At 41.6% G+C, this 21,637-nt stretch overlaps 1 protein-coding gene across 5 annotated transcripts in view; it reads left to right on the top strand.

Annotated features, from left to right (window-relative positions):
• The window catches only part of cdk14 (cyclin-dependent kinase 14), a 196,794-nt gene that overhangs the window by 88,541 nt on the left and 86,616 nt on the right, over positions 1–21,637 (top strand). For all 5 annotated transcript variants that reach the window (XM_044208669.1, XM_044208671.1, XM_044208670.1 and 2 more), the window contains one exon: positions 8,435–8,558. In XM_044208669.1, coding sequence (XP_044064604.1) covers positions 8,435–8,558 — 124 coding nt within the window. The remainder of the gene's footprint in view (positions 1–8,434; positions 8,559–21,637) is intronic.

Genomic DNA, 21,637 nt, shown 5'->3' with positions numbered 1-21,637 from the left:
TTATGGGTGTTTCAGCGATTTAAAGTCAGCAACGATTATATAAAGGGGGTTCATGTCTGTTATTAGTGTGTTTTATGACTGACTGTGAGGAAGTGCAGTCACTCAACCATCCTCCAATTTACTAATCAGCAACATAAAAGCTATTAGTGCCTCCACTGGTGCTAGATCAAATTAACATTTAGAGATACACACTCAGACGCTCATTGCTAATGTAATTACTGGTCAAGAAGCAGAGAGCTGTGTGTGTGTGGGACTCTGTGGGTGTGTTCCTGCAGTTTCTGCTTGAACTAGATGATCCAGGGTAAAATCTATTGGAAACCGTCTTGTGCAGCACCATTAACTTTTCCCGCCCCATGTACTTGACTGCAGTTTGTTAGCAGCGCTGCTGTAATTGAACACGAGTGAGTATGACCTCATCCAGACTGACGCTCAAGTGCTCTTCTTATTGGATTATATGCAGTCAGCTGAAGGGCCGCGTCTCAGTGACATCTCCATAGATCAGTGGGAAACTGATACGCACGAACCATGTCTACAAGCCAAATAACAGCTAGCGTTTGCTCTTACAATTGCATTACAAGGGAAGCTGCTGATAGCAACAGCGTCATGTCAATATCAAGGACAGGTCATCACAGCAAGCATCTGACACATGGTGGTGCAAAAAAAAAGCCGCTTGGTTTAAACGCAAGTAAATATTTTATTAATTATTGGAGAAATCATATGTGCACTACCTACAGTACATGTTGGATTTTATGTTCCCCTGTAGACATTCTTTTTTGTAGGTTTAGCTGACATGTTTTGCTCTGACTAAAATCCTCTCTTGGTTACGCTAGCAGTTAGTGGATCAACCGAACACTGCCTCTGTCCCTATAATTAATACAAAGTAACAAACATCTTTTCACACATTTTGGTACGGTGACCTTTATCTGGCATTACCTTGCTGTTGCTTTAGCAAAACAAGTCCTAACAGTGTGCAGGAGCTCTTTTTTGTCATTACTCAGCACCTGTATGTACAGTTTATAGGTGTGTAAAGATCCCTTTTCTTTTATGACTTCTTAAAATTTGTCCCAAATGAAATTACATTGTCCTTTCATAAATACATTCCCAACCTGTGGTGGGAACCACTACAGAGAGTTACAAGATACATTTGAGGAGTTGTGAGATGATTAATGGGACGGGAAAATAAAAACTAATTCTGACTTTTCTGTAATCTTAGCATTCTTCTTGTGAAATGTGGATAGTTTTAACTTTTTGTGCCATAACAATTATTCATTATGAGTTCATTATGATTCAAATCAACTTTAGAACTTTAGAAAATCATTATGGTGAAATTACCACATGCCGCTGTGACCTATGCAACATGTGAAGAGTATACTTCTTTATTTTAAGGGGGTCACAAATCAAAAAGGTTTCAAATCACTGCTTTAACACTTTGAAATGATACGGACCTTTTGACCATATTCTGCCATTGTCTGCCATTTGTCCATCTGCCTGAAGTGAGACATCACAAGTTGTAAACCAGGCTATGATGGAACATGTCTGTTGGCTGTAGTGCAACATCCTGGTGGTTAACTCAAATTCCTGACTTTATGAGTCGAGTTGTGCATGTTCCTCTGATCTTGCGCTTACACTCACTTAATGGCTAGAAGCACTCATGAAACACTGGTAACAACGCCGACATTTTTGCCTCAACGAAAGTCTCTTATAAAGCCGGTTACTCCTTGCTCGTCCCCACTCCATCAAGCCTCGTCTTTGACCAAATATAGATCGTGGCTTCAGTGAGTACCAGTATGCCTAGAAGCAGCAAGCAAATTCACATTTCGAAACGTGTCTATAGAAACGTTTGAGTGACATCAAACACTTTGTTCATGTTGTTTTATGGTCTGTGTTGTGGTGTTTCAGTAGTCCTATATTTACACACAGAGGCCCTGTAGTGCAACACAGCTGCTCATTAAAACATAAGCCAAAGACAATTCTGGAACTTTAAAGTCCTCTGTGGCCAGTGCCACAGTGCAGGTTGATGCTGTCTCTTGATTCAGCCCATTAAGGACACTAACACTGTACAGATGCTTAGTGGAAAAGATAGGGCTCTTCCCATGCCTGCTGGCAGATGGTAGACCCTTTTCACTCCATTTAACACTCTTTCATGTTATCTCTCCCTCACTGATTACACCTCTTTTACCCATTTCAGCAAAACACTGCTTTTTCAGCGAATCCAGAGGTTTGTGTTTTGAGTCTCTGTCAATGTTGCATTAATCCGTACTGTGATGGCCTGAACGTAAATGTATTATCGGTGCGGTTTGAGCTCAAACATAGAGCATTTATTTCAGCAGGCCTAAATGGATGACCGTGTCAGTCGGCCCGTTGGCGATGTTGAGCGGTCTCTCGGTCTGTCAGTAGGTTGTTCAAGACAGCTGTGGTTTTTGTTCAAATATGTAAAGTGACCTATATTTACCTGGCAAGGACGTCTTGTGGCTGTGCAAATTATGCCAGTTGTTTCTGAGAAGCAAAGGCCAAAGTAGCGTGATGTTGTTAGCGCAGGAAAGAGGTTTGGCTTAGAAAGCATGTGACTTTGACATGAGAGACTGTTTCCCACCAGCAGCCAACGGTTTGTGTTTAACGATGACTGCAATCTTTCCTTAACCTTAACCAAACTGTTTTTCCAAGTAGTCCACCACTTCATGCCAGAATGAAATATCTACAGCACAGTCAGCAATTCCGTTCAACCGTGGGCCAGTTTTTTCAGTGGGGTCCTTGGTTTTACAGCTGCTGTAACGCAGGCCTGTATGTTGTCAGTTGTTGTTTGTTAGGGTATTTTATTTCTTTTAAGAATAATACAGAATTATTAAACAGAATTGTTTTAGGATGTATCTGATGGCAAATGTCATATTTCCCCATTAGTCAATTTGGACCAACAGAGCTTATGTTAATACTTATTTGGCAAACAAAAAGACTTATATGTGGTCCGTGTTGCACTGTGCGACTGGAGATGTAATTGATTGGTTACCCACACATGATAAACAGTGACCTGCTTCATTCACGGTTGAAGTACTGTTGGTGTTGTAAAAAGATCTCATCAACACATCATATCTGTTAGACTTCCTCCTATTTGTCTTTGAGACACAACTCATCGATGATTATTAGGAGTTACGAGGTATATACGTATTTATTGGGATGTACATGAGCCTTGTATTTACATTGTTATTTAAAGTAGATTCATGAAAAAATCATGCAGACGCTTTGATGCAAGCTATAACCAAATACCCACAAAACTAATAACATTTTCATCTGCCTCAGCTAGAATTAGTGTTATGCTTGCTAGCATGCTAGCACACTAAACGAAGATGATAAACATACCTGCTAAACATCAGCATGTTAGCTTTGTTGTTGTGAGCATGTTAGCATGCTGAATTTAGCTTTTAGCTCAAAGCACTGCTGTGCTAAAATGCAGCCGAACAATAATCTAGCCTGAACCTTAACCAAGTCATTTTTTGTGACGTAAATATAACCAAACCATAACCACTGAGGTAGCAAATCAGAAAACGCTCAGACAAATGTGAATGAAGAAGTTTGCTATAATCGTTACCGAGATAAAACCTTGTGTTTTTCAGTGACTGTCTGACCGGACTTCTTCATCATCGCGAGGACAACTTCATACTATTTTGTACACAAGAAATAAATGCAGTGCTAAGTTTACTGAGCATGATTGTGTTTCCTGGTGGATAAACTTTACAGTTACATTGGTGATAAGGCTCTAATAATGGAAACATTTTTAGTAAGCATATATTCTCTCTGTCAAACCTTTTGTATTGCCACTAGTGGGACTACTTTAAACTTGTTTTGTTCCAAATCAGTCAGTCTTCATGCCTGAGTATCTTGAAGCTTGTTAGCTTATAGGGTGTTCCATATTAACGTCACATTGAAACACAGTATCTTTCTTCTCCCCTCTGCTCTGTGCTGTTTCACTTTGTTTTTTGTCCTAGTGAAGCTATATGAACCCCAGTGTGCTGCTGTCACTTTGATACATTGCCTCATGCTTTGCTGCACATTGAATATCAGACAAAAGAGCCAGATTCCCCTACATTCTACAGATACAAACACAGAGCCGATCCAATCCACACATTGTTCAGGATGCTTATCTTGATCGAGAGTTCTGCTTGCCTTGGGTATGATGGCAATAAGTATTTCATCATTAGAAAAATGGCAGTGTGTTTATTGGTTTGCTGATGATGGATTGTTTTTCCTGCAGGAGGGTCACTCCTCAGGTGATAGATTATGTTAATGTATGATTTAACTACGATCACACGGGTTATTTCTCCTGCAGTTATGAACTAATAATGCATCATCATTTAACAGATACTCTCTCACACACACATGCACACATACACTAGAGATCCTGCAGGGGTTTTGTCTTCAGTGAAAGAACTATGACAACTTCTTGTTGGCCATATCTGCTGTGTGTGCAGGAGTGTTTTAGACTTCAGGTGAACTGGGTTCTTTTTTATTATAGCTAATGTTAGGTGAAGAAGGGCCATCGCAGTATTTCCAACAATTAGATGGGCATTCGGTTATCCTTGTAGAGTACAAACAATGAGACACTGCAAATACAAAAAGTCAATAGTACAAGACCGTATACCTCACAACTTTGGGAGGGAAGCCAAGTCCCAGAGCACATTGCAGTAAGATACATCCAATCACTGAGCTTAAAATTCCGTTACTATGCAGCTAATGTCAGCGTGAAGTTAGACATTCTTCACACACTCTTCATGATGATTACAGATCAGCCTGTGAAAACAGCTGAGGACCTCTGTGATACAAACTGGAGGTGTGGAGTTAGAAAGAAGTGCTACAATGTTTCCAGTGTCTTCTCCATAGCAACAGTGAATCATGTCCATGGGTACTGTAGCGTTCACTGCCATCAGGCATCACACACCTCTTAAACTATCATTTTAAAAAAAGTTAACTCAGTTGAGTTGCGTTTTTTTTAACCAGCGGCCCTGTATATTGATGAGTCATCAAGTAGATCTGTGTGTTTCTTTGTGAAGGAACATTCAGGTTATTATTAAAATGAAACTGCCACCATTACTGCAGTGGAAATGGAATTGCATCAAAATGCCATGAAACAACAGTTGTAAGTAGTTTAGAGTTTTCAAAACTATGAATGCCATTAATCCCAGTTTTAATAAACACCTATATCTTGCTTGGTGTTTTACCAAGTGTAAAAACACCTTTTCATTCTCATGGCAAGCTTACAGGGCTGTGCTGTTATCAGCTTCCCCAACAGCACCTTTCTAGGTAACACTTTACTTTAAGTCTCCCTATTTAGCGTTTATAGGCAGTATGCAAACATTTAATGTAATGAATGGTTTGTAACACACTATAATGCTGTTGTATGCAGCTGTAAGGACAGTTTAAGTGCTTATTCATTTTACATTATTACAGCAGTGTTTTACTATATTGTAATTCATTGTCGGTTTATACAGCAGCCTCCACTTATTGGTGCCCACAGGAGGAGTTACAGTTTATTTATTTTTGGGGGCATTTTGCCTTTATTGGACAGTGACAGCTGTAGATAAAGGTAGGAAAGGTGGGGGTGGGGGTGGGGAGGTGACATGCAGTAAAGGGCTGCTGCGGTAAGGACTCAGCCTTACCCACAAATACATTAGTAAACACTCACATCTGCTTACAGCTGCATTATAGTGTGTTATAAACCATTTGTTAAATGTCTATATGCTTAAAATAAGGTGTTGCCACTTTTTAAATATTAGAAAGCTAAAAAAGAACAATCCTCTCCTCGATTAAGTGATTTTTAATTCATCTCAGTGAAATCCTACTTATGTTTCCTGACTGCAAAGAATTACACATTTGCAATTTCATATGTATCAGACTGAATTACGTCCACATTCACTGAGGCAACCTTCACGCGCTGGAGAATGTGATAAAAGTGACCACTCTATATATTTTATTTTCCACTTTTCCACTGCCGCCTTGGCTGCAGGCGAATCTTTTCACCTATTAGATTGTCCATTTTTTACTTCCTGTTTGTCCCGTCACTTTGTTCTGTCTTTATTTTCCAGCTCGTTCTAGTGGTTAATTGGTGCAGTCACACCTGCAGGGTTCCTTTCATTACATCTACCCAGATGGACATCTCATAGTCACTTATTTTGGTTGGGTGAGCTTGTCTGGCAAGCAGATGTCTGAAGTGTCAACAAGCCAAATGTTCACCACTGACCATGCTGAGCCTGTTTGACCTGTAAGAAGAAAGAAAGAGGGTAAATCTGGCGAATTATTGACTGGACCTACACAATTTCCCTTGAAAATTGGCCATCTTGAGAAGAGCACACCGTAGTATTATAACTGTCAAAACAGTTCGTCTGAATAGCCTACACACACTGCTCTCACCACCTCACTTTTCCTCAGCTATTAGAATGCAAATGGCACTGAGCTGTTTCAGTCGAAAGCCAAAAAGAAAAAGCTTCTTTTAAGAAAGGTTTGATGTTTGAATTGAAGAGCTGACTGAAGAGAATAAAAAAAGCGATTTTTCTTTCTTTTTTATTACCGTGCAGTTGCACTCCTAACAAGGCGAGGGCTTTTCAGAAGTGTGTTTGATATACATGAGTAAACACACATTTCCCATGCTAATTTTCTGCACCGCAGTTCATCTCTCACCCGCCGAGTGCAGGAATAGTAAATTGTTGACCCGGTGACTTCAGATACCAGACAGGGCCCGTCCCTGATTGGACTCCACGGTGCTTCAATCGGCTTAATTGGCCGAGACTATAGCATCAGTGAGAGGAGAGAAATGAGAGGGAATCTGAATAAAATTGGACGCTGGATCATGTACGCCTCATTATTCGTTGACTGACAGGTCTGCAAAACAAAACAGAAGTTTAATGTAGCTCTGACTTTATGTACATATTAGGATTTTGTTGAGTAGCAGGTACACTTTCGACAGTATGCATGTATTAAAAACTAAATTTGTTTTGTGGCTGCAGTTTGGGTTTATGAGCTCTGTAGGCGGGTGGAGGAGCTGGGTTTCATTTCAGCAGCAAGATGCTTTAATCTTTATTCATATGACGTGTCAGCAAAAGTGCGTTCATGCATTTTCATGAGTGTTTTTTTTATGAATGAATTTGCTGTTATTATATTTGTCAGTGAACTCCTCCAGTCTTTAGTGCTGCTTTCTTTAAAATACTTGAATTGTTTTAAAGAACGACAGCAGTTGGGTTTGATCTGCAGTTTTTACAAGTGAATTACTTCCCTCGTAAGCACAAATGAGCATGAAGCACACAAGAGCTGCGCTGAAATAGATGATTTCAACAGAGAGACGAAGTGAAACTGGAACATCTGGGTTTCTGTTCCGGAAGTTAAAAATAGTCAGCTCAGCGTCGCACTGAAGTACACTGAAATAACTACTAAAGTTAGTGTGGGTCACTCCGTTTGTCTGTTAGTGGCCTTTAATGAACACCATTTCCCACTAGTCCAAAACCATCTCAGGTTAAACATCACCAGCTCCACACACTTAGGCCAGTCCTTAGTTGACTTCGGACTGGACCAAGAAACAAATATTATTTGGTGAGGGACAAAATTGTGTGTGTTTTTCTACCCGCTCTGGATCAAAGTTCGCTGATTTGAACTTTTCTTGCCGCGCTGCCTTCCCGCCCCCTGCTGTCAGCAATCCTGTCGCGCTCTGTGCAATCGATTTGCCGCCCTTCACAGTAAATGAGAGGGAGGCCGCAGCGCCGTATGTTTGGTGGCATTTCTGCTAAATCTGTCACACCTCTATACATTTCTGCTGTCACCTTTCTCTTTTCTTTTCCACTTTCTAATACACACCCATACTATAAATTCGACACCAAGCAAAATTGATCAAATAAATCAGAAGTCACAGTTTATGTCCTGAAGAGGTGATTTTGAAGCAGGAATAGACAGTTTAATTTACAACTTGACCAGTCAATGCAGCAGTTCCCCGTAATTCAGCTGTGAAATCAAACAGGCGTCGTAATGTCTCATCTGTTTGATCACTGTTCAGTAGTCCGAGTGGAGGAAATGATGGCCGTGTTCTTGACTGATGGCTCAGTATTGATTTTGGTGTGTGTCTTTGTGAGAGAGACAGCATTTCATTGAGCTATTTGTAAATAACATGCGGGGTTCATGCCTGTTCTCATTTAGACTGGAATGAAGTCACAGCCTTTCCTTACTGATGGATGGGTTTTTCCACACCTCTCTGCACTCGGCAGCCGCTCAGTTTAATGTGCCACAGCAGAGAGGTGTGGGTTGGGAGGTTAGTTATTAAAGGAGTATTGCTATTCATGTAAATCACCCAGCATGTGATAAAAGATCTGTCTTCACCATGTTGTTTGTACGTAGTGATATGTCATAGTTATACACTCCTCTAAAAAATAGTCCTTTCCCTCTGTTCACTTGTATTTTCTAGCTGTTCCTGTTCCAGTTGCTGAGAGGCCTGTCCTACATCCACCAGAGGTACATCCTGCACCGCGACCTGAAACCGCAAAACCTGCTCATCAGCGACACTGGAGAGCTCAAACTCGCTGACTTCGGTGAGTAGCCTGGACACTGAGGCAGAGTGATGATTGCAGCAGAATCTACACAAATGTGCATTTATTATTGTCATTATTTGTACATAAGAAGCAAGTTTCATTCTTCGATTTATCGGGATAAAAATGTCTCAAAATGTCAAAATGCAATGAAACTTTTTTTTACCCAAGGATGGATGAGGGTTGGGTGATATGACGATGTATATACCATGACACAGTGAAATGGAAAATACATTTTCCAAGTTCCAGTCGTATTTCCCTGTGTTAATTGTTAATGTATCTCTTGTTACATGCTGAATATGTGTCAGAAAATCCTTTTTTTCAGATATTTTGAACAAAATTCCTCTCTTTCCTCTTCCTGTAAGATGTAAAAATATTCATGATGACTCATCTTGAACTCGGGGACAGAAACAAAAATGTATCCAATCAAATGTGACCCACCCTTCATATAAAACCGAACTTGACCAATAGCTCGATATAGCAATATCTTAGTAAGAGGTGTGTGGCTGGATTTCAGCTGGCTAATTTGTTCATTTAACCCTTATTCTCCTCCTGCCAGTGTAGCAGCGCAGGTGAGGAAGGTATGGGTGAAGGAGAAAAGTTGTCTGCAGCTCCGTATTGCCCTGTATTTGCTAAGCCACACCCACTTTGAGCAATCCAGTCACATCTGAAGGATTTGATTTCAAGCACTCTTGTAACTAAACATGTTCTGTTTCCCTGGTAAATCCATCACATGACTGAAGACGAAGACGCTGTGGCTTCCATTTTCCGATGACTTTAATGTCTGTTTGTATTAGGTCATTGTAGGACAACTTTCTAACTTTATTTATCCCTGTAAGGACAGTTGTATGCAGCAGCTCGCCACCCAGATCAACAGACACACAGCCGATAGGAAATAAAGGAAAATACTGTTGATCACGAAACTAAAAACATTCAAAGGTTATAAGCTTAAAAACCTATATGTGCTGATAAGTACATTAGTAAATAATAAATATCTGAACAACAATCTAAAAGGATACACAAGGTAATGAGGCTGGACAAAATCATACAAGCATAAAAACAGAAAAAATGACAGCTTTTGGCTACAGTTGGCTTTTGTATGCATTATTTGTTTTACTAATATACAGTTTCTCAGTTCTTTTTCCAGAAAATATATCAATTTCACATATGTAACGATATAAAACAACATACCATCACCATATACTGTATGCATCAGAGACAATCACAGACATCTCTAAATAGATTTGAAGTTAAAAGTTTAAGTGCCAGCCAGTGGGATGAGACATTCAAGTTTTAAAATCTTCTGTAATATCATTCCATTTATAAGGTACAACGTAGTGGAAGGCAGTCTTCCTGAGTTCAGTTTTTACCTGAGGGGTAACTAGAGTTAAACAGGCCTGAGATCTGTTCTGGTGAGCAGAGGTTTTATATATGAGAAGAGAAGAGATATAGCGAGGCAGCTTTTGCAGGAGATCTTCTTAATAAAAATGGAAGTTGTTTCCACATAACAACGGAAAACCGTGTACTGGTTTTGCAGCTTGGTGCTCATTCTCACATAGAGAAGACATTACGTGGAGAAGCATGAACATGTGCAGCACTAACATGTAGTACTCGCTGTCAACCTGCAGCTTGCACACTGACGCCAGCTGGTAGAGGTCATGTTCAGGCTCATCTAGGATTAATATCATAATTGTCATAATTATGATTTAATATCCATGGTCTAAAGGCTGATTCAGATAGTTTCCCACACTGACAATAATGCCAAGATCAGACCACAGGACATCAGGCTAGTAAGATTAGATTAGATTCAACTTTATTGTCATTACACATGCACAAGTACAGGGCAGCGAAATGCAGTTTAGGTCTAACCAGAAGTGCAATAAGCAAGTGCAGGATATAAAATATGTGCATAAATGCAGGATAGAGCAGTGTTATGAAAATATTTTACCAGTGGCAGGACAGCTGCTCATTTTGTCCCGGGTATTGTGTCATGGTGGAAGATAACCATACAATGTCCCGACAAAAATGCTAGCATGTCAGAATTTCTGTTTGACAGCTTCTATAGTGTGTACGTGTTCTATAATGTCGACCTTTAGAAGCAGAGAGCGCCCTTCCACGCACAACTGACATGAAGAGGAGTAATGTTGGGGGCAGAATAAATCTGGGGGAAAGTGAATTATTACCTCCAGTTGTGAATGTGTAACTGTGTGATCAGGACACTGCTGTGTCTCTCAGCATCTATGTTCATATAATAAGACACAGATAAGACTGGATATTGGATACCTGCCTGACTTTTGTTTCTTTCTTTTTGGCCCCAGCATTAGGGTGGCTTTAGATGGTCTGTTGGTCCATCTGTCCAACAGTCCTTGTCCTCTGTCCTTTGGCCAAGATCATAATATCTTGACAATTAGTTGACCCCTTGGACTTTTCTGTTCCTGACCCATATAGTGATTTTGTATGCAAGACATATCAAAATCAAAGAGCAGATCAACCATAAAAGTTACTGAGCACATTCATGCTCCCATCTATTTTGGCCAAAGCCTAGTAAGTCTGTGTGTGTGTGTGTGTGTGTGTGTGTTAGGAACCCATCCTGAAGTGGCACCATATGGCTTGGATCCATGCTCAGTAAACACTGCCTACATGGCCTGTCTGGCATCCTGGGGTGCAGACAAACTGACAATCCAGCCTTCTGTATACCCCATCCATCCATCCATCCATCCATCCATCCATCCATCCATCCATCCATCCATCCATCCATCCATCCATCCATCCATCCAGTGTCTTTAGTCCAACACCCCTCATTCTTTTACCCACCCATTTCCTAAATCCTTCAAACCTACCCTTCCCTCTACCATCCATCTCCTCCACCCCTCCAACCCTCCATCCCTCTGCCCGGACAGATGGGGGAGGAGGAAGGTGGCAGCTTCATCAATAATGCAAACCTTGTATTAGTGCAGAAACATTACTGCAAGGGAAATGAGAAAGAGAAAATAATGGACAAAATACCAAATGAGCAAGAATGAAAATCCCTGGCCTATTAGTCTGTCGCTGGAGCTGTGCTCATCAACAAACACACAAAGCATGCACAAAGCACAGAATCAGCTTTCGCCTGAGGGATGCCAGATGAGGAAGGTGAAGGCTGTTCGAGCATGTGTGTATGTATGTGTGTGTGTGTGTGTGTGTGTGCAATTGCGTGGCCGCCAGGGCTCTCTGTGGTCCCGGGCCTTGGCAGCAGGAATACTAACGGCCGACAGCTGAGGCCTGTGGCGCTGGTTGGGGTAAACGAGAGACGGAGGCAGAGTGTCAACAAAGGAGGGGCTGAGAGGGACAATAAGAGGTGGCAGAACACTTAGTGGGGAGGAGGCGGTGTGGTGATGGACGGTACAAAGAGGAATAGATAAGGGATGGAAAATATATTGAGATATTAGAATAAATAAAAACTTAGTTCTCTCAATGTTTGATTTCCTTTCCTCCTTTGGTGCTCATCAGTGCTTTTGCCTTGATAGTGGTGGACTGATCCATCAGTTTGCCCTCCAACCCTGCGGTCCAGAGTAAGATATGGCAAAAACTAGTTGTCTGCCATGGACATGGATTATGGATATTCATGGTTCCCAGACAAGGATTCTTAAAGAGTAACTCCACACTAGACCTTGTATGGAGAAAGTAAATGGACTGTACTTGTATAGCACCCTTCTAGTCTTACAACCACTCAAAGCACTCTACACTACATATCACACATCACCCCATTCATACACTGATGGCAGAGGCTACCATGCCAACTGCTCATCACACACACTCACACAGCGGTGGCACAGCCTAAGGACACTTCGGCATGCGGACTGGGGGAAGCTAGGGATCTAACCGCCATCTTCCGAATAGTGGGTGACCCGCTCTACCTCTAAGCCACAGCCGCCCCAAGTAGAAAGAACGTAGTGCAGCATTGACCTCTGTTGGTTGAAAGATATACGTTTGTTGAATGTGTGACCACACCTGTGAGCAGCTGGGTGTGGTCAGTTATATAGAATGTGGAAGAGAATGTAGTCACTCCTAGTTGGCAGTTCCATTTAACCCTCTCCTATTGTTGAGTGTAATGAATGTTTGAGCGTCTGGGGGCCGCTGGCTTTGCTTCAGAGTTTTAGCGTTGTGTATTGGTGCACCCTGTGTCCTGCCCAACATGTGCAGGATGGCCATCCCCCCCTGCTAAAAGTGAACAAATGCTTACTACTACACCAGAGACTGCACTTCACACTTGAAAGTGAGGTAAGCATCTTTTTAAGATGTAGATAGTATGTAGAGATGAGTGGCTGGGCAGAGGGGTAGCTACAGTAACTTAACGGGGAGGGCTGATTTCTCATCAGCTACAGTGCCAGAGCTCCATATCCCTACTGCTGGTGGTGGAGTTCATCCAGATGCTCCCCTCTCCTCCTCTGTGGGTTTAGTCGCTTTTTAATGAGCTGCGCAAACAACCACCACATATATGAGGCTTTGAGGAGCCCGCAATTCATATCAAGGACACAACTAATTGAGGCCGACTTAAGCAGAGTGTGGGGGGGTGATTTGTGTGGACTGCATCCCTGTCTGAACGCACACACATCCGGCACCTACAATTGTTAATCTTAGAAAAACCTGCCCCAGAGTGGACCAGGCTTTTCTTACTAACATTATCACTTACACTGTGTTAATGCTAATTCAAAAACCTACAATTAAAAGCACAGATGAAGCAGATTACTAAACTAGTAAATCTAAAATAGAATATACTTTAATTAAAAAGTAATTAGCATGAGAGTTTAGATAAGTTAAAGGACCACACCGGTGCTTTTGTATTTGAACCTATTTACTACGGGCAGCTACTGTCACTTATCATTTACATCACAACTAACCATTTTGCAAACCGTGTTGCTGTGTTTTAGAAATTTAGATGTACGTTTTCTACAATTCCAGGTATCCACTGTTTTCATAGATGTCCGTGCAATATAAATATTGGTTAAAACATGCTTGAGTTGTGTAATCCACCCCAGTTAAAAATTCAAAGTCAAAGTTAAATGATTGTTTTGAGGAAACGCCGCCTGTTAGTCTGTACTTAAAAGATTATTCCACCGATTTAGCATTGCGCTCCTACAAAATTGTCGGACTCACAATGGACAGTTTTGTTTTTTGTTAAACGATCAAAATCAACGCAGCAGAACCAGAGATGTCGTCTGTTTTTTATTCAACACATTCTTCTTCTTTGTCAAAACCTGGCGCCTACATTATCCACAATGCAACTCCACTGCCAACAGTTTGGTCGGGGAGTGTTATTGTAGTAGCAGCTATCGTAGCCTCAAGCAGAGATGAGAAGCGGGCTGCAGAGGTCTGGTAAGCTCGCTTCTTTCGAGCTCCACACCCCCAGATTTTTTGGCTGGACCGCAGCAAAGCGGGGCCAGCCCTATAAACAAGAAAGTCTTTGTTTATGCCGGTGTGAGACACTGTGGCGAGGGCCTCCACTGAGCTACGAGCATGCACAGAGGTGTTTCTGCTCAACGCGCTGTCCGTTGCAGTATTCTACAAAATGCCAGGTGGCGTACAAACAAAACATTCTGTGGAGAAGCCAGAAATCAGTGAGTGTTACCAGAAGAACGCCATAGACCAAACATGGCTGGCCACTCTGCTATACAGCTCCTCAATGCAGAGGAAGAATTGTAATTAATTGTTAACTCTATTCATGGACATACTTTTATTGCCGTTATTCAATCCCCGTAAAGAAAGAAGTCAAGAAGTATTCGGAACAACAAATGTATTCTAATGATCTATTCTAACCCTAGTCTGCATTTGAAATGCAGACACATGATAAATACATAATATGTATTAGGGGAGGGGAGTTGGGGGGTGGGGGGTGGGGTGGGGTCAAGACAAGTTTCTGAGTGACTCTGCAATTTCACTGCAACATTATTAACTCATAAACGGGATATTTAAACAGTTCATTTTATTACAGACTAACCAAATATGAAACTTTAAGGCAGCCTGTGTAGTTTTTCACTACTGGTAGCGCTATGGAGCAGTGTTGTAAGTGTGGGTCCCGCCAGTTTGCCAGTTGATTCACGCTATTCCACGGTGGCGGTTAAATGCCAAGAAACACACCAATGCGCCAACAACGGCAGGGAAGAAGAAGACTGCAAGCTAGCAAACATGGATATAGGTTTCAGAATACTGAAAGAATCAGCTTTGCAAATGTTTTATAGGGAAAGAAATGCATTCAACGTGTTTGTTATGCCTTAATGTGTTTTGGTGAAACACTGAATGCCAACAAACTGTTTATTTATAGGAAACCTTTTAATGTCCCAATCTACAATTGATCCACCCATTCCATTGGGACTTTAAGCTTTACCATAGCATTTTAACCAAAACGCCATTTAAATTGTCATCATTTGTCACGTGAGATTTACTGTAAATATACACTTCTCTAATCTTGTTGATAATTACGAGAAGGAATTTTACTGAGGTAATCAAAATCTGCATTTCTCACAGTCATTTTATCATTATTAAAAACTTTCCTCACAAGTAAGCAATCTCCACTATGTATTCATAAGTGACGGGATTTTGGATGGAATCATTCCAATAAGTTTAACACTTCAGAGCTGTAAAGTTGTGATAGTAATGTGTCATCTTGCTTTTCATATACCTTCCTGGAGCCAAACACACATGTGCTGTGTGAGCTGGCAACAAGCACACATTGTCATCACACACAAAATGACAATTTTCTGATGGCGAGCCCCTAATTATAGAAGCGGTTGAAACAGCAGATGAGCATTGCTCATAACCCACATACTTCAGAGCCTCATGAGAGAGCGAATGTGTCCACAGTTGGGATGAACCTGCAGAAAGGCTGCTTGTGTTTGCACTCAAACACTGAAGCATTGCCGTATGCTATCAGTGTCCATCGGCAACCTGGAGCGCAGGCCGCAGTCAGTGGCCAGAAACCTTATCTGAGGTTCATTCACACACAAAATGACACACCCGGACACACACCCTCTCTGAGCTGTGTGTGTCTGGCTCCTTGAAGAGCTGGGGACTTCTACAACACCAGCAAGGTCCCAGGTCCTCTGCAGTGACCTAGCGACCCACTTGTACTCACTTGCCATGAAGTTTTGTACAGAACTTCATGGTTCCCAGACAATGAATCCTAATGACTGTGATGACCCCCTGACTTTTCCTCTAGCGCCACCATGAGGTTGACATTTATGATTTTGAGTGAAATGTCTCCACAGCTATTGGATGGATTGCCATGACATTTGGTACAGACATTCATGTTCCCCTCAGGGTGAACTGTAACTACTTTAATGATCCTCTGACTTTTCCTTTACGTTACGTTGAAAACGAATTGCATTCCCACCAGCCTCAGCTGTGCTGTGTTTAGACCTACTTAGCCAGTGTTAGCATGCTAACACATAAAACTAAGAGGGTGAACATGGTAAACATTATACCTCCTAAGCATTGTCATTTTGAGCATGTTAGCTTACTGATGTTAGCATTTAGCTTAAAGCACCACTGTGCCTAAGAACAGCCTCACAGAGTCATGAGCGTGGTCTTTTTTTGTATTCAGTCCCAGTGAATGGGCAGTGGGCCAACACTACTGGAGTCCATCATCTTCTAAACACGTAAAAGAAATAAAAAGGCAGCGTTGCTGAAATTGAGTAAGTTGGGGTGAGTAATACTGTTAAACTGTGTTCCCAGATCTTAGCAGATCTTAGCAGTTTGGGGGGATACAGCGTTATCATAACAGATACAAAAGATGGCCAAAATATAAGACCTAAGTTGTAAGAACCCAGAATTAGCCAAGAAGGTGCTTTTGACGATGGACAAACTCATCAGAGAGAAAAGCCACTCTTACGTGAGAACAAGGAGGAAAAGGTCAATTAAAAGCCTTTATTTGGGGAGATTTTTTTAATAGTCTTCATCAGGGTGGAGAATAAAGTAAACATTATTCCATGACATATTGACATACAGTATACAATGAGACACCATCCATCCATCCGTTTTATCCTGCTCTAGGTCTAGGTCATAGTCATCCCGAGTTATCCCAAGGCGTTCCCAGGCCAGGTGGGATCTATAATCCCTCCAGCATTCTGGGTCTGCCCCGGAGTCTCCTCCCAGTTGGGTGTGCCTGGAATTCTTCCACAGGGAGGCATCTGAATCACATGCCCGAACCACCTCAACTGGCTCCTTTCAATGCAAAGGAGCAATGGTTCTAAGCTCCTTCCAGACATCTGAGTAATTCACAATCAGTCCTCGATCTCATTCTTTTAGTCACTGAGTAGTGACTCTTGTGTCAGAAAATTATAATAGTTATAATTTCTCCCAGCCCGAGACGATGTATTCATATAGCTAGTTATATTCAACCCAAAGATATTCAGTTTACTATCATATATCATATGACAAAATAAGCATCAAATCTTCGCATTTGAGAAGCTGGAACCAGGGAACTTGAAATTGAGCAATAGCTTTGTAGTTTTTGTTGTCACGGAGCGCAGCTATAGCTAGCTAATGTGTACTGACGTGTGTGTTTATTTTCTGAGAAGTTGGTGTTGCTGTGCTGTGAAGTAACAGCTGCTGGGATAATGATGTGTGAGGAGTGAAACAATGTGACAGCGGAGCTGGAGGAATGTCGCAGGCACCCGGAGCAGACTGTTTGCCTCTCCCCAGTGTGCTGTTCCACCCAGCACCTCGCCACAGCACCGGGACCGGTGGGCTGGTGCACAGGTGTGCATTTTTGGAGGTTGCATATGGTATTTTGACGTTTTTTGATGAATCAAGGCTACTGATGTGTGTGTCTGTGTGTTTTTCAGTCCAAACCTGAGACCAGACATAAATAAACTGCAGGGTTTTAACACACCAGCAGCAGAAATAAAATGCGTGTTTGTTGGAGTGTGTGTGTAGGTAATGGACTGGTTTCAATGATACTACTATAATAGAGAGCTCATTACAGTCCACTTTGTGCTGGGAAATGAGCTGGGACAATGGCAGGTGGTGCACTACACACACACACACACATGGACATGAAAGAATGTTGGATCTAAACTAGGCACACATTTTCTATGAAAACCTTTTTAACAAAATAAGCCAAACTTGATGTCCATCCCTGCTAATTAAGCATATGTATTTATTTGAACAAATGTAAACAGAAGTATTAAAAGCCTTCGTGGCAAAGGTTATATCTAAGAAATAAAATAGCTGATGACAGAACTTATCTATATCTATATAAATCTAGCCACAGTTTGCAGCCACTTTCCATATAACCTCAGATGGTTCTCTGCCTGACTCTCTCTGTCACTTCAGTTTGACCTTCTCTTTAGAAAATATGGGTGCTCTTTTTCACTGAACAGCCAAGCAGAGCAGTATTTACCTGCTTTGGTTCCTCATCCATATTAGATGTATGTATTTCCAGCTGAGTGAATGCAGCAGAAACCCTCAAAGGAAGCTTTGCTGTGCAGCTGAATCTGCCTCAACTTTATCTCTGTGTTTTTGTGACATACCAATACACCATTATGTTTGCACTCTGTTTATCGTGGGAAGGCTGACACCACCACCACCTATAAATCCTCTACCCAGTGAAAATATGTGTGTTTACATGCCTTAACATTATGAAAAATACTGCAAGAATTTGTGGATTGTGAATTAGTCTTCTAACAATTATAAATGGTGTATGTGTTGAAATCGTCCAGACCTTTTGTGAAAATACATATGCCATTGTGAAAATGTGAAAAAGGCTTAGCAGCTGTAAATATATTGACAGCTTTTTATAACTTCAAATTCAGTTTTCAGTTCAACTTTTCTCTTTATTTGCTGGAAAAAATCTCTTCAGGATTCATCTATTACAAATACATTAAAAATATGAAGCCGTAGTACAAAACTATGTTGGGAGGTTGGGAAGAAATATGATGACTGACCAGCTGCATGTAATCACAGGTTTTACAGTAACTAGGTTACTGCAGTGCATGTACATACATGTGTTATCTGATTTCCTGACATAACCCAATTTCTTCCACTTACCTCTGTGCATGAAAACATAGTTAAAGACGCAGTAAATGAGTCGCAAAGTGAAACCATGAAACCAGAGAAAACAGGAGTCAGGCTTTGAAACGGGGGAAAACTGTAGAGCTGGAGTCATGCTTCTGCAAAGAAACACGTAAACATCTCTGGGAACCTACAGATGGGTGACAAATGAAAGGAAAAACCAACATGAAGCGTCTTAGTATGCAGTCCGGCCACCACGAGCCTCCAGAGCAGCTTCAGTGCTCCTTGCCCAGTCTGTGGATCTCTATCAGAGAGAACACCATTCCTCCACAAGATGTGCCCTCATTTATATATACAGCCTTTATTTAATCAGGTCATCTCAGAGAGATCAAGAGAGACCCGAGTACAGCAGATAGAAAAACAAAAATAGCCAGACATAACAACATCAGCATCAGAGACAGTTGCAGACATCACTAAATGGATTTGAAGATAAAGGTTTATATTATTATATTATTGGTGTTACGGAAATGGTGGTGGAGAGCATTGTCTTACACGTTGGTCCAAAACCTTCCATACTGTAGCTGTGAAACTGGGTTGAGATCTGGATCACATCATTTTCAAACTCACCAAACGGTTCAGTGAGCCCCGGTGTCCCGTCTGCAGGGAGAAACAGCTAGCCCGCCTCTGTCCAAAGGGAAAACAAATGCCTACCAGTACCTCTCAAGCTCACTGCTCACTGAGTGACCTGTTTGTTTAATCGATGCCCTAACAGAAATGTAAAAACTGGAACTGGCTCTGTCCCATGATGCCTGTACAGCCTGCCTCCAAAACCTGTGCTCACTGACCCTTAAATACCCTTATAGACAGGTTTCTCATTTACAAACAATCCAGGATGCATGCACAGCAGGAGGGTAGAAAACCCATTCCCACAGTGTCTTAGCTGAAATAGCTATGCTTAAACATGGACATTTTCAGTTAGAGGTACATTTGTATAATGTACGTTTGTATTTGTATAAGTATCCTCACATTTCTAAAACTTTTGTACAACATGCCTCACATGGAGAAATATCGGGCAGTTCTGGCAAATGGAGTTCCAGTGAGAAATAGTGCAGCAGTGATAACGCTAACCCAGTTAGTGCAAAGTGAAGAAAGTGACAAAATGTTGAACTTTTCCTTTACATGAGTCCTGTAAATTGAGAACACAAATGAAGAGCAGAGAAGAATAAAGAATAAAACCGACTGAGTACTACTAGTATACTAAAAGTATAGCTCCCTCCATTCTGGACAGGTTACACTGGAACTGCAGCCCGGTTTGATGAAATCACAATGATTTGTTGGAGAGACATGATGCCCAAAATGATTCAGAATTTGTTTATACGTTTCTGTTGTCCCCTGAGGAATTCTACAGCATTTAAAACAGCTTCTGGCAGGATACAGTACATCTCTCAATCTGCTGCATGTTTGAGAGGAGGAGGAGAAGCAGGCAGCAGCTACAAACTGCCTTTAAAATCCAAATGAACTTCAAAAGAACAGCTCTGCTTCCCCCGGGGGACAGACACTATTTTAGTCGTTCTTCCTCTTGTTTCCAGCCCACCTCTTCCCCCGTATGTTTTGTGACCCCCGGTTTTGTGTGTGAGATAGTTGATGTATAATTCACCCGTGACCTTCATCCCAGTAGCTACCTGGACTGGATGGCAGGTCAACTGGTGAAACACAACAGATGAAGGTGGCTAAAGGTGTGCATGTGTGTGTGTGTGTGTGACAGTGTGTGTGTGTGTGTGTGTGTATGAAGCCATAGGTCAGGGCTTTGATGGAGTACCCTCCTCTGGAGGTTTTGAGGGGGAAGGTCAGGGCTCGGTGTGTTCCACGCCACCCTCATGTTGCTGCCAGCTTACCTACAGAGGTATACACAAGGTGACCTGAATGTCAAAGCGATATCGAAACTGCTTCTTACTATCAAAGTGGGATTTGAACCCATCTCTATTTGTCTAGGAACCCTAACACCTTACACTGTTTCGTTACATATACCATGGTGAGCAAACAGTATTTGCTGCTACAGATTGTCACCTGGAAATCAAAATATTGGAAATATCTTTACACAGTAATGGAAGTGGAGTCCAAATTGTAGCACACGAACACAGTGAGCTGAGACATTCTGGTCTCCTCCAAGCTGTCTGTGGGTGGAAAACTGGACTTCTACATTGTATTTGGAAAGTGCGATATGGAGGAGGAACAGCTGATTAAGGTCTTGCCTGCTTGATTACACAATCTCGTTGTTTAGACTGAATTAGCTTTCTTTTGTGTATGCTTATTCATGTATGCTTTAGTACAAATTCTGTAGCCAAAGCTAAAAATTATAATTGCTTCACATTTAAACGTTTCAATTTAAATTGATGAATATATGTAGATTGAAAAATGAAAGGATAAGGCATGTGATGTCTTTTCATGGGATTTGAAAAATGGGCTTTGTTTTGTGTTTCTGGATTTTTATCAGCTCCATGCATTGATGGCTGGAGAGAATTACAGTACACTGCTGCCATTTTGTGATCCACTTTGTAATGACTTTATATTTTTGACAATTAAACAGGAAGAAATCCATTACAGAGAGAAACTGGTTCCTACACCCCCTGTTACCTCAACCAGAATGCAATGCAACCACAGTGTTTCAGTAAGGGTCATGACAAACCTGTGCAACGGGTCCTTCTGAACCGGGGTATTATTTTCTGGGCATTGCTGACAGGCATGCTGGGAAACGTAGGACGCCACTGTAAATGGTGTGCAGAGAAACCGTATTGTGTTACTTCCTCCAGACCCCAGACATGCTTTGTTTCATTCCATTGTAATGTGTACTACACCTCTCCATGTCACAAACAGGCCAGCCTCCTACCACTGCGCTTTCTTTTATGAGAAACACACACACACACACACAGGACGCCTGCAGTGGAAATGATAGCCTCTCAGTGTGAGCGGGATGATGGCGTCTATTCTACGTTAGATCAGTGTGTGGAAATTACAGTGCTTGGCCGTGATGAATGCCGGCTGAAACTCCTTTCTCCTGTGGGTGTTCCAACACAAGGAAATGTTAAATACCC

Source organism: Siniperca chuatsi, linkage group LG9, assembly GCF_020085105.1.
Source record: "Siniperca chuatsi isolate FFG_IHB_CAS linkage group LG9, ASM2008510v1, whole genome shotgun sequence".
Lineage (NCBI taxonomy): Eukaryota > Metazoa > Chordata > Actinopteri > Centrarchiformes > Sinipercidae > Siniperca > Siniperca chuatsi.
The sequence above is the reverse complement of the archived record's forward strand: the minus strand, read 5'-3'. Positions and strand labels throughout refer to the sequence as shown.